The sequence below is a fragment of the Jatropha curcas genome, chromosome 5 (assembly GCF_041381405.1).
Source record: "Jatropha curcas cultivar XTBG-Jc1 chromosome 5, XTBG_Jcur_1.0, whole genome shotgun sequence".
NCBI classification, from domain to species: domain Eukaryota; kingdom Viridiplantae; phylum Streptophyta; class Magnoliopsida; order Malpighiales; family Euphorbiaceae; genus Jatropha; species Jatropha curcas.
This window is the reverse complement of record NC_143155.1, coordinates 29,977,618-29,990,524: the sequence shown is the minus strand read 5'-3', so window position 1 is coordinate 29,990,524 and position 12,907 is coordinate 29,977,618. Positions and strand designations below refer to the sequence as shown.

Genomic DNA, 12,907 nt, shown 5'->3' with positions numbered 1-12,907 from the left:
TTTTATATAAGGAGTTGAATAAAGATTAACCTCTTTTAGATTGGAAGTAATTATATTTAAAATACTTTTCAAAAATATTGATTCCGCGATCATTAGCTTACATTGCCGCACTCTTTTGATACGATCAAATATATTTGAAACTGTTAAAAATATATAATTCAATATTAAGCATATAAAATCTGGCAATAAATTCAAATTTGAAGTGCGAATGAAAAAAATAAAAAAAAAATGTTAAAAAGTGCATCATATACTGTTACGAAATACATCCCATTCAATACTTAAAAATTAATATGTGTCGTATTTGCAATCTACGATGAGCTTATCATTGGAAAGTTGTGATTACGGATTTACGGGGAAAGCTTTGGGTTGACGGAGGCAGCAGCACTTAAACGTAGGCCCACCTCTCCTCCTCAATTAATACCTCAGTTTTACTGCATATGACCAGAATATCTGCCTCCACTCTCAAAATACAAAAACGTTCTTATCTTTCTTTCACAGGCCACCAAATACTTCCTTCCTATACCATAATGCACGATTCCATTCCCACAACCTGAAAAGCTCTCACCCACATCAACCAAACATCAATTTCTATTTTGTAGAAGCAGAATATTATACTATTCTCTTTCTCTCCCTTATTTCATTCCATTGTAAATGTCACTGCAACAAATTAATTAAATACAGAAAAATGAGCCAGTGCGTCCCCAGTTGGAATCTTGACGACAGCAATCCCGCTCCTGCCAAGCTTTCTCTTCGTTCTCACTCCAATTCCACTGCACCAGATGTTCCTATGTAATTATTTTTCTTTCACTTCTTTCAAATTCTACAGGAACATGATACATCTTTATTTATCTATACGTGATTAATGAATTCTATCTCTAGTTGACGATTGGCTGTCGTTTTTACAGGTTAGACTACGAAGTAGCTGAGCTGACATGGGAGAACGGTCAGCTGGCTATGCACGGACTAGGTCCACCGCGAGCGCCAGCCAAACCGTTAGCTTCCGCTTCTCCTTCCAAATACGCCTGGGACAAGCCACGCGCAAGTGGTACTCTCGAATCCATAGTCAATCAAGCTACACGCTTACCCCAACGCAAGCTTGGTCTGGATGCATGTGGATCAGACGAGCTTGTCCCATGGTTCGAAAACAACCGTGCAGCCGCCGTCGCCGCCTCTTCAGCTACCACGACTATGGACGCCTTAGTCCCTTGCTCTAATCGGACTACTGATGACCGCAAAAAGCGAGCGATGGAGTCCGTGCCGGCACTAGGCAACTGCGTGGTAGGGAGTTCTACTCGTGTGGGGTCGTGCAGTGGGCCAACTGCCACGCAAGATGAAGATGCTCTCCTCACTGCGAAACGCGCGAGGGTGGCGCGTGTTCCAGTTGCACCCGAGTGGAGCAGCAGAGACCAAAGCGTAAGCTGTAGCGCAACTTTTGGGAGAGATAGCCAACACGTGACACTGGAGACGTGCGAGCCAGACCTTGGTATGGATTTCACATCCACTTCTTTTGGGTCACAAGAAAATACCAGCTGCGGCAAGCCCGGCACCAAGACGGCCACCGTGGACGAGAATGACTCAGTTTGCCACAGTAGACCACAAGTAAATTATTGCTTAAAATTTCTTTAAAGAACTTTTTTATATCAAGTAAAATTAAAAAAATATTTATCTTATTTTTACAAACCGTGTTTCATCAAATTTAATATAATTATGTAATTGGAAGCTAAAATTGATGAATATTTATTTTGTTTCTTCAAAAGAGGGAGGAAGCAGACGAGGAAGACAAGAAGAAAGGAAACGTGAAATCATCTGCTTCGACTAAAAGAAGTAGGGCTGCTGCTATTCATAACCAGTCTGAACGTGTATGCTCCCTCTCTTTTGGATTGTTATTTTCATTTCATACTCATTGTTTAAATGTTACTAACCTGTGTATGGTGTGTCTCCGATTTAATCAATAAAAAAAATGTCGAATTAAACTTAAAAAAATGAAATTAACAACAAGAAATAGAACAGGAAAGCTTCATAAATGATTCATTCACCATCGTCATCATTAATTTCACAATTAAATATAGTCAGAAAAGGACAAAGGAGGCAGCTTCATTATATATTAAGTATATTTTTTGAAGCATTAGGGTACTAAAAATGAAATTCATTTTGTTTTAGAGTTCGTAATTGCCCTATTATATACGTTTTAGCATGAATATTTTAGAAAATATTTTCTTTTGGTATTGTTTGAATATAAAGAAAAAAAAAACTTTAAATTGATATAAAAATATCTTTATAAATATAGTTCTACCGGCATATTCCTATTTACAGAGCTGAATATTATAAAAGGGTAAATTATTATATAAATTAAAAATGAGTTCGTTTTCATGAAATGATTTTCTTCTCATCACATCATTGCAAGACTGTTTATGTTTGAGTTCACCAATTATAACTTCTCTCGCATTTTATTGCCAGAAAAGGAGAGACAAAATAAACCAAAGGATGAAGACACTGCAGAAGCTGGTCCCAAATTCCAGTAAGGTACGGAGTTTAATTGCCTGTTTGTTTATATTTCAATAAGGCCTGCAAATTTTATCCCTGCATTAAAAGCTCTTAACTAATAAATACTAACGCGCACTTATCAGCTGACAATTTTTTCCTTCAGTCCTAATTGCATTTATTAATAGGCCTCTTGATTATATCATTTTAGTTTACAGGTATGTAAGGATCCTGGAATGTTTAGGAAGAAAAGGAAAACTACTGATTTAACTGTATTCCTACTTATCATGATAAACAAATATATATATCTTATAATTTTTGCAAGTGCAGTTACTTTCAAGCTATGGTATTTCGTTTTCGCATTATTTATTTTTTTGGGTATTATCAAATTGAACAAACTATAAAGTTAGTTTCTAAATATCCATTGTTAGTGGTATTAAAACTATTCTTTCGTCTCCAAAATACTATGAAACTGACTCAATTGAGTTGCAAAGTAATCCAAAAGAAAAGAAGATAAAAAGGAGAAAGAAGAAAGAACCAATGGATATGTATTGTCATGCAAACCCACTTGACTGTCATATTATATTCATATTTTATTCTGACTTGTGGGCTAGGCGACTATCATATTTATTCTGACTTGTGGGCTAAAGGGTATCTCTATTTTTCATGTGCCTTATCCTTTGTATGTATTGGTACAGCTACTTTTTAATTTTTAATTTTTTTTTATTTTTTAGGTATTATGCAACTTTAGGTTTCCTATTATTCACATTTCAAGGTCAGATACCTTCACATGGATTAAATGATTAATTTCAGATATTGAAAAAAAAGAAGAAGAAAAGACACGTCCCGCTTAGTTGTAACTTGTTACTACACATGGAATTACTCTAATGACAAATACTACAGCAGACAAAAGAAGGAAAAAAAAAAAAAAATGTGGTCTAAACTCTTTGGCATATCAAATGGCTGTGCCGTATCTTCGGACTGGTTCAGTGATTGTAGTCCACATAGCCAATATTGCAATGGGGACAACTTGACAGACGGTTGTTTGGTGTGGAGACAATATCCTGCTACCACATAAACTCATCTCCAATATGCAGGCCCTATATATGTCCTTCCCTCTTGTTCATATATACAAGTCGCTACCAGTCATTTAATTACAACTTCCCAACAGATTTACAGAACACCAATAATATAGTTCCATGATGGCTAAGTTAATCAATTATTAGTTTGTTGGTTAATGATAATATGACGTCATTTTCTTGCTTAATTTGTTTTAGACCGACAAAGCTTCCATGCTGGATGAAGTGATAGAATATTTAAAGCAATTGCAAGCTCAAGTACAAATGATGAGTAGAATGAACATGCAGCCGATGATGTTGCCCATGGCAATGCAACAACAACTCCAAATGTCTATGTTGGCTCCAATGAACATGGGTATTGGTATCGGAATGGGTATGGGCGTTGTCGATATGAACTCAATTAGCCGTCCAAATATTGCTGCTGGCATCTCTCCAGCTCTTCACCCTTCCGCTTTTATGCCTGTTATGGCAGCTTCATGGGATGGCTCCGCGGAACGCTTACAAGCTGCTGCGTCTACAACTGTTATGCCTGATCCTTTATCTGCATTCCTTGCTTGCCAGTCACAGGTACGCATAAAAATTTTGTTAATTAATAAAACATTTTTCATTTATAACTAAAGAATAATTAAACTCTAATCTGGGAATTCCAGCTTGACAAAGTAGTAGCTCATAATTGGGTGTAACCAACTATAGCTAAAAAGTAGAAAAGTAATAATGTATAATATTTATGAGTGGACTGGTTGACTAATGTGCATGTACGAATATTTTGCAGCCAATGACAATGGATGCTTACAGTAGGATGGCTGCCATGTACCAGCAACTACAACAGCAACCTCTGCCTGCTTCTAGCTCCAAGAGCTAAGGTGGAGGCATCAGGGAAATTGCGATCCAGCCAGTTCAGATAAAGCTTGTCGTTAACTGGTCATGGATTTGAGTGCAAGCGTCTGTAGCGGTGTGTTAAGAGGCATATATTCGGTTTCATGTACTTTAACCCTTACAGATTAATCAGCGACTTGTGTATGATATTTTTATTTTTCCAAATTTTCATTCATTATTTTCTGGCCTCTACATATATAACCAGTGCTTTTGGATATTTCCCACCTTAGATTATACATATATCTTTTCTATTTTAATCTTTTTTCCACGGTTTCTTAATCCTCAATAAATTATGAGTCTCTGTAATTAATAATACACAACTTACTGGGAGCACTTCCTTTTTATAGACTTAACGCCACAGTAAGATTAAGTTTAGCTTAATGGTCAAATCACGTCTGCCGTATTAAAAAAAAAAAAAAAAAAAAAAAAAAAACCCTTAAATCTTATACTACAAATTAAAATCCCTCACCACAAATTTAATGGAATTCATATATTTCAATTAAAAAAAAAATTTGTTGAAAGAGAAAAATCTCCAACAACTTGTCCGAGTAAATAATTGAACCAGGTTATTCCTAATATACATAAATATTTATGATAAAGAAATGATTAAGCATTCGATAACGCGTGAAGGCAGTCATGCAAATTGCAAGTTATAGTAACAAGAAAACACGAAGCATGCAATGTTTACGAAAAGATAAACATATAAATGATTGGATGCTCATTTGTCAACTTGGATTTCGCATTCGCCACGCGTTTATTCAGTAACCTAGATTATTATGCTCTTCTGCCAATGACTTGGACCTAAATAAATTTTATCACTGTTACTCATAATTTTAATCACTGTATGTAAAGATGTACATAGAAATGGGTTTGTCTTTTCGTTCTTAGCCATCAAATTGTCATCATTATTATTAGGGACCTCATATTATTGGTCTCTGATATTTTTCTCTCTCTCTTTTTTTTTTTTATATATATTGAAATGTCCAAATTTTAATCTTAAAAAAATAAATGTTTAAATAAAAAATTTATTTTCATGCAGATGCATTTGATTGAAAACTTTTTTGTCAGAATACTAAAATAATAAATAATCTACTGGACCTCTAGTGAATAATATAATAATAATAATAAAAAGCATTGGGTTACATATATATGTTCCCTGAAATGTGTCTAACTTGTTTTCTTGGGCTTTTCCTTTTTCTTTTTTTAAAAAATAATAGCAATAATAATATAAATAATAATTTTACAAGTTTTGACCGCATATTTTAAAAGTGTAATTAATTATGCATGAAAAAAATAAATAGATTAATACTATTTTAACGGTGGTGCTAGCTGTAACATGAAATAAAATTAGCATTGATTTTATAGTAAAATTAAATGAAAATTTTTAATTTTAAGAAAGGCAATTTAGGTATTTTACTATGTAATTTCAGAAAATGAATGTATTTTATTTTTTTAATTTTTATAAAAAAATAAGATATTGACAGATGAAGTATAGCTAATACAAAGAAATGATTGTTGAACAAAGCATCTATGTTTTAAGGGAAAAAAGTTTTTTTTTTTTTTCTTAATAAAATTAATACGGGCCCAATATGCTTTAAAGACTGGCTGTAACATCATCGAAAATGGTGTGTTTGGATATGCGAATGAGACGGCAACCCACTTGGTATTTTCTTGTGCTCAATGCTACTAAATAAAATTAATATATAGAGGAAAAGAGGATAAATGATAATGGAAGGAACGCTTGGGCTGTAGGAAAACCACATGCTTTGATTTATATTGAGGATGAGAATCTAATTATCTTTTGCTTCAGCAGATTTGGTCTTCTCTCCCCTTATAACCAAACGTCCGTGTCTTTCCTTTCATCAAAAGTTGTTTTCTTTGAAAAGCAGTTTGATTAGGGCTTTCAATGTTGCCGTGTAGCTTAGGACCATTCAACCAAACAGGAGATTCTTTCAAAGATGATAAATAATCCGAGTTTTAACTTACACTGACACGATTTAGGGTAATGCCATTGTTCAAGGAATCGACTAATCTCAGACAAGAGCAGTGTAGGTTCCAGTACTATTTTAATAGGCCCACTGGGCCTATTGCTTTAGGTCTTAGAAGAGATGCATTTCTATGGCCCTTACTTCTAGTATTGAAGTACGACAGGCCCACAATCGGCTCAGCCGTGTTGCAACTTGAGGGGATCAAAGGCTGGACCCAGATAATTGTTGTATAGTGTGTTCTTCAAATTGGGCTGGACCCTGACCAATTAGAATAATTATTTTATTTTATTAATTATTATTATTATTATTTGGCAACCACTGTTCGAGTAGAACTTGTTATGTGGGCCAAGCTTTTTAAGAGTCAGAAGGCAACAATTTTAGTTACAAGTTTTGGGAATTTATGTTGTGTTAAGTGTCAACTGATTAAAATATTTATCTAATTTACATTTTATTTATATTTTAAATAATATTTCTTTTTATGGTTGACTTTCTAATTTCCTATTAAAAATGAAGATTAAACGTCATGTTGAATTGAATAATGACATTAGAATATTTTCTATCAGCAAAAAGAAAAAAAAATTTTTTTTTTTAAAGTTATAAACCAAAGTGTAGCCTGTAAAGTATATATAAGATTTGTTAACAGATCCGCGTCCAAATTCCTTCCTCCGACACTAAAAAAAAAAAAAAAAAAAAAAAAAAGATAGAGAAAGTATAAGATCTAAATTGAGCACTAAAAGATCTAATTGGTAGGCAAGTGAAATCTGTGGACGAACATTTATTGGGTTACCCAACACAAGTTGGCCCGTTTTAGATTTTGAATCTTTGATATCCAACACTACACTTATATTACATGGGTCCATTCATTTTTTCTGCTAGGCCAGGAGAGCTCCACCAGACTTATACTTCACCGGATATTTTTCTATCTTGGTGGACAATTTGCTTTTAGGTCCATTGTTCATTAATTCTGTGTTTGCAGTCACTTCCACTATATAGCATTAGCTGCAAAAACGAGGCTAAGAAGTGAACTGAAATGAATTTAAGCTTTTTTTTTAATTAATTATTGAATTAAAACATATAAGTAACATTATATTATAATGTAATTAATAACATCAAAGTATACCCTAAAAAGAAACATCAAAGTATTAAAATTCTGAAACAAGATTAGTTTTATGTTCAAATTCGGAAACAAATACTCGTGGGAGTATTATATATATATCAAACAACGAAAGGAAGAGGAAGAGGAAGGAAGGGTATAGTCCTATGGTGCTTGGATGGACAAGATGAAAGATATGGCAGGTGGCTCAAGTTGCAAAACGAGATTCAACGATATAGATAGATAGATAGATATAGGTCAAGCAATTGCACGTGTGATTAGTAATAGACCCACTTTGGACTTCTCATTCACAAATCTCAATGCGTCTAGTTATGTGGGTCCAAAAGTCTTACATCTAGTCCAGAGACTCCAGCTATCAACTGAGACTTCTCCTCTGTTTCAATGCCTATTGGCATTTTCTTACTCCCCCTCAAACTCAAAAGCCCACTGTCGGCGAGCTCATACAGTATTCATACCTCATACGGACCGTAAACTCTAGACTCTATATATTAATTAATATAATAATACTTGGGTATGGAGAAAGCTTAGCTGTTTTGTCTGTACTTTGGCTTTACATAGAGGAAACACTCAAATCTTTTATAATATTGATATTATCTTTGCTTCCAACCACCTTCCAAATGTCTTTAGTTCCTTTCTTTATTTACTTTCACAGCTTAAGCATCCTCTTCCAACTCTCTCTATATAAATCTTCCTAAACCCTCCCCATTTTCTGCGAGTACTGCCCACTTCTTTTATCTCCACAAAAAAAAAAAACACAATTCTCAGGCTCAAATGGCTTCATCTTCTCTTGCAATTTCTCCAAGAAAGCTTCGATCAGATCTATACGCCTATTCTTACCAGAATGACTCGAATACCCCATTAGTCATATCTGTTCTTTCTTCCCTGATTGAGAGAACCATGGCTAGGAATGAAAGAATTGCGAGAAGCTGCAGTTGGGCATTATCAAAAGATATTAGAAGTGGAGTGTTTGATTGCTATGAGACTCCAGACATGACAATTCAATCTTATCTTGAAAGAATTTTCCGATACACTAAAGCTGGACCCTCTGTTTATGTTGTTGCTTATGTTTACATTGATCGGTTTTGCCAAGCCAATCCTGGATTTAGAATCAACGCCAGAAATGTACATAGGCTTCTCATCACAACAATCATGGTCGCTTCTAAATATGTAGAGGACATGTAAGTTCTTCTGTTATACTTTTTCTTTTCTTTTTTTAAAAAAGAAAATTCAAGATTGAGTTCGAATTTAATCTCTGGTTATTAATTTCTTGAACAGGAATTATAGGAATTCTTATTTCGCAAGAGTTGGAGGATTAAATACGAAGGAGCTGAATAAATTGGAGGTTGAATTTTTATTCTTGATGGGTTTCAAATTGCATGTGAATGTGAGTGTTTTTGAGAGCTATTGTTGCCATTTAGAAAGAGAAGTGAGTATTGGAGGAGGCTATCATATAGAGAAAACTTTGAGATGTGCAGAGGAAATCAAATCAAGGCAAAACGAACACAAAAGATATATCAATCAAATTGCAAGAATTATGTTGTAGACTATAATTCTCTTTTTTTTAATTTTGCCTGTCGTTTTAGGAGAATGGGTAATTCTTATGTACAGTACAGATTGAAATGTATAAATATGTGTGATGGTTTCCTGGGATTTTAGGCTTTGCTCAAACCAGCGATGTATAACTATTCGGGTTCTTACTTTTCACAGAAGGAAATGTTTCACCTGTTAGGAATTGTGGCTTTTACACTAATTTATTATTACATTTTATTTTATTATGGTTCACCAAATAGAGCACAAATGAAATACTGAGTTTGGGAACTTACGAACATAAACATGCAAACGTTATTTCATAGCAGAATGAAAAAACCAAAAAAAATATATATATATAATAATAATAATAAAAATAAAAGTCTGTGACTTATGGAAGGGAGGGAAAACTTTCCATTCTGTCGGTGACGATAAAGAAGAATCCTTTTTGTGAGAGAGAACCGACTAATTCTTATGCATACGATCATTAATTGCTGCAGGTTATGTTACTTACTACATTAAGGATCCTATTAAACTTATGGAAATGGGAAACAAAAATGAGATTTCCGTCACATTTAGATAAAAATAAAAATAAAATTGGGCAGCAATATATTTTTTCCAAATGTTTTTTATATGTCAATAAAATAATTTCTTGCACAATGTCAAATTATTCTCTTAAATAAAAAATGCAATAAATTAAAAAGAAAAAGAAACATTTTTGTCATGATGAAATTCCAGAAACAATCCCGATCAAGAACGTAAAATGATTTTTTTTTTATAAAAAATGCAACACATGCTAGTACTTATATGTTTATTATTGGCAGAAAGGCATAAAATCACTTTAGGCTGGAACTCTGCTGTGATTCACACATCACTTTGATTAGTAAAATTATTATATAGCCAAGTCGTTCATGAGAAGCGGATTATTATTGGCCTAAATTCTTAATTAATTGAACAGAATAATTGAAATTTTAATAAATATATAACACCTTCTAGGATTTGTTTCAAAAAAAAAAAAAAAAAAAAAATTCTAAATTTTTGAAAGATCTGTTTTATCATATAATGAGTCTTATACAGCTTCACTGTCATGCAAGTTGCTAATAATGGACAACCAACTTGGATAACATGATGGGTTTTTTTTCTTTTCCTATTTATAATTGTATAATTAAAGATTAATTATAAAACAACGCCCCTCAATCCAGGTGGATTTATGTGCTATTTTGTGGATTTTTGAAAGACTACTAGATGAAATTGAAACTTTTTTAAAAAAATATATATTTTTTTATTAGTTCTCATTGTATCAAATTTTGGAATCTTTTCTTACAATTACTTATTGGAAATCCTTTGGGGTAGTCCAAACGGAGATGGAAATTTTATAGAGAGTAAAGCTCTTCTCAGCTATTCAAAGCTTAACGAAGGTGCTGATGCAGTTAACAGTTGCTAAATTTTATTTCTTACTTCTTATTGGAAACAAGGTTAAGGGGTGTTGTTGAGATGCACTTATGATTTATCTCTTAATAGTGCCAATTGTTTCTCAATGTTATGTATGCAGAAAAGGGATTTAAAGCTTAATTATCGCGATTTTATGTAGATCACATTGCCTTCTTCTGATTTGGACCAGTTAATTTCACATAATGAATACCGTAAAATTTGATCACTGATCTGTTCCCAAATGCCAGACTGTGAGGATAGTAAGCTGGTAGCCCTTTTCAGGTACTTCTAATTGGTGGAATTTTGTCTAATGGAAATGGTTTGTTTCTTTTTATTATTATTAATTTGATACTGATAGTCCATATTTCACTTTCAGTCATCAAAGGTTTTATGATTTATTTTGCTTTTGTATGATTATGAAATTTTAGCATCATCTTTTCTACTAAAAACATAGTTTGAAAGTCTGTGAAATGCAACTAATAAAGAGAAAAATTCTTCACTTGGATTTCTCTTTTGAAGTATACGTTGATGCTTTCAGGTATATAACAATCATCATTTCCTTGAACTTAGCTGCTTAGATAGCTCTTTTAGGTATGTGCATTTATTCTACTGTTCGTTGCTGTTACATATTTGTTTTTAAAAAGGGGGAAAAAAAAAAAAGTCTCTTTTGGGTTTTTTTTTTTTTTTTTTTTTTAATTTTTTGAAGAGAAAAAAGAAATTGAGGATTTCCATAATTCTTTCCACGGGATAAAAGTTTTTTTTTTTTTTAATTTTGTTCGTCTTTCTGCGCACGAAGAAAGACCTTCCTCTTCCATCAATTATGTTTTCTTTTTCCTTTTTTTTTTTTTTTTTGTGCTTCTCGATGGATCGGAAAAGAGAAAATAATAATGACTCGATTTGTGGCCGTGGGTGTACGATTTAGCTTCTTTTGGGAGAGATTGAGTCTAGAAATGATCGTTACCGTGGCAACCATGGATTCCGGCGAGTTCGCACCGTCTCCGGCATTCTCAGGTGTTAAGGTTAGTTCCGGTTGGTTGCTTGTCATCTCTTAAACTCTTTCCCTTTGTAAATTTTTATTATAGGTTGTTGAGCAGTTTAAATTTGAAAAAAAAAAAAAATTGGGGTTTTTTATGGAAACATTCAAATATTTAGAAATTAATAGCATGATTGGGTTCCTCTTGAATTTTGAACGTTTTGCTCTATATTATCAATTGAACGTTGTAATTTTGTGTTGTTCAGCTTTAATGTTAGCGTATTAATCTCTCTCAGATGGTCCAAGTTACTTTACCTCTCCATTGAGCTTTTATCATGAATGCCAATATCTACAGTTTAAAATCTTGACTGGTATGAAATTTTGATGTGCATTCTTTATATTTGCAACTAGTGACTGCTTAACAAGTTCCTCATTGGAGGGTTCCATTGATTTGTACTTTGCATCCAACACGAATTGAACCTTCAAGTGTCCCAGTTATCAGTTGAGTGCTTTAGCCTGAACTGAAGGAATAGAAAGGAAGGAAAGAGACAAAGACTGTAATGGTTGAAATAGGAGTTAATTATCATCATTTCCTGCTACTGTTTAAGGTTGCTTTGTCTATAGTATTATTACAATCAATTGCACTTGCGCTTATAGTCTAAAAGAATTGACCTGCTTTAGATTCTTATAATACTATTACTTTTGTTTGATTTGACAAATTAACAATAATATAATAAGAAAGCCATTATGAGTATTTTGTCCTCAAAAGAAGACAGCTCTTGAAAGGAAAGAGGAAAGAAACAGGGCATTGAAGAGACAATTGTACTTGCATATTCGGATTTAGGTTAGATAATTAGACATTACTTTATTCTTATTTTTTAAAGAAAAAGGTTTAGTGGTTTTGGTCATTTCAAATTGTAATTACATGAGGACACTCACCTAATGCTAAGCTTAATTATATGGTGTTTGTTTAATTAAAGAAGTGGGTCTATTACCAACCGACGAACTTGATTCTAAAGATTTGGTTCATTGGATAGTATTTGTTCATAGATATTTGTCGAAATATATTACATCAATCATACATTTGTAATCTCAATTATCACTTTTTTTTTTTATGTTTCCAAAATTTAAATTTTGGACTCCTTTTTCAAATTGTCTACTATTCTATTAGGACATTAAATAAGATTAATTTTTTAATTATTTGAAAAAAAAATAAGATAAATCGATGTGTGAAGTATTTACATCTAAAATATTCATAACGTTCAAATTACAAATGGAGTAAATTTATCATACTACAAACACTCTATAATCATCATATTTTTTTTATAAAAATAATTTAATATACTTAGTTCAAGATCCAAACAGCTTAAAATGATGTTTGAAATCAAATTAAATAAAAAATAATTAGTACCTTCAAATGTCTCATAATTATATAAGG

General features: G+C 32.8%; 2 protein-coding genes and 1 long non-coding RNA gene across 4 annotated transcripts; all 3 read left to right on the top strand.

The window, feature by feature from the left end:
* The first annotated feature begins 435 nt into the window (after positions 1-435).
* Positions 436-4,614, top strand: UNE10 (basic helix-loop-helix (bHLH) DNA-binding superfamily protein). Its single transcript, XM_012228243.4, has 6 exons — positions 436-789; positions 906-1,599; positions 1,758-1,859; positions 2,458-2,523; positions 3,759-4,127; positions 4,333-4,614. The coding sequence occupies exons 1-6, from the start codon at positions 686-688 to the stop codon at positions 4,420-4,422; spliced, it is 1,425 nt and encodes a 474-aa protein (XP_012083633.1). The 5' UTR covers positions 436-685; the 3' UTR covers positions 4,423-4,614.
* Positions 4,615-8,124: 3,510 nt separating this feature from the next.
* Positions 8,125-9,270, top strand: LOC105643170 (cyclin-U2-2). The gene is made up of 2 exons (XM_012228242.4): positions 8,125-8,716; positions 8,814-9,270. The coding sequence occupies exons 1-2, from the start codon at positions 8,310-8,312 to the stop codon at positions 9,079-9,081; spliced, it is 675 nt and encodes a 224-aa protein (XP_012083632.1). The 5' UTR covers positions 8,125-8,309; the 3' UTR covers positions 9,082-9,270.
* A 1,030-nt stretch (positions 9,271-10,300) lies between these two features.
* On the top strand, positions 10,301-12,223 carry LOC119371432 (uncharacterized). 2 transcript variants are annotated; one of them, XR_016320822.1, is made up of 3 exons: positions 10,301-10,778; positions 11,035-11,515; positions 11,881-12,223. It is a non-coding gene; the product is annotated as an uncharacterized LOC119371432 (long non-coding RNA). The 2 variants fall into 2 exon arrangements; XR_005179051.2 differs by lacking the exon at positions 10,301-10,778 and having other exon boundaries at positions 10,802-11,515.
* The last annotated feature ends 684 nt before the right edge of the window (positions 12,224-12,907 follow it).

Excerpts from the sequence above, each read along its gene's own strand:
- UNE10 (XM_012228243.4), top strand. The coding sequence starts at position 686 with ATGAGCCAGTGCGTCCCCAGTTGGAATCTTGACGACAGCAATCCCGCT. Across the intron at positions 790-905 it reads ACTGCACCAGATGTTCCTAT|GTTAGACTACGAAGTAGCTG; the intron begins GTAATTATTTTT and ends TCGTTTTTACAG. Across the intron at positions 4,128-4,332 it reads TCCTTGCTTGCCAGTCACAG|CCAATGACAATGGATGCTTA; the intron begins GTACGCATAAAA and ends AATATTTTGCAG.
- LOC105643170 (XM_012228242.4), top strand. The coding sequence starts at position 8,310 with ATGGCTTCATCTTCTCTTGCAATTTCTCCAAGAAAGCTTCGATCAGAT. Across the intron at positions 8,717-8,813 it reads TCTAAATATGTAGAGGACAT|GAATTATAGGAATTCTTATT; the intron begins GTAAGTTCTTCT and ends TTTCTTGAACAG.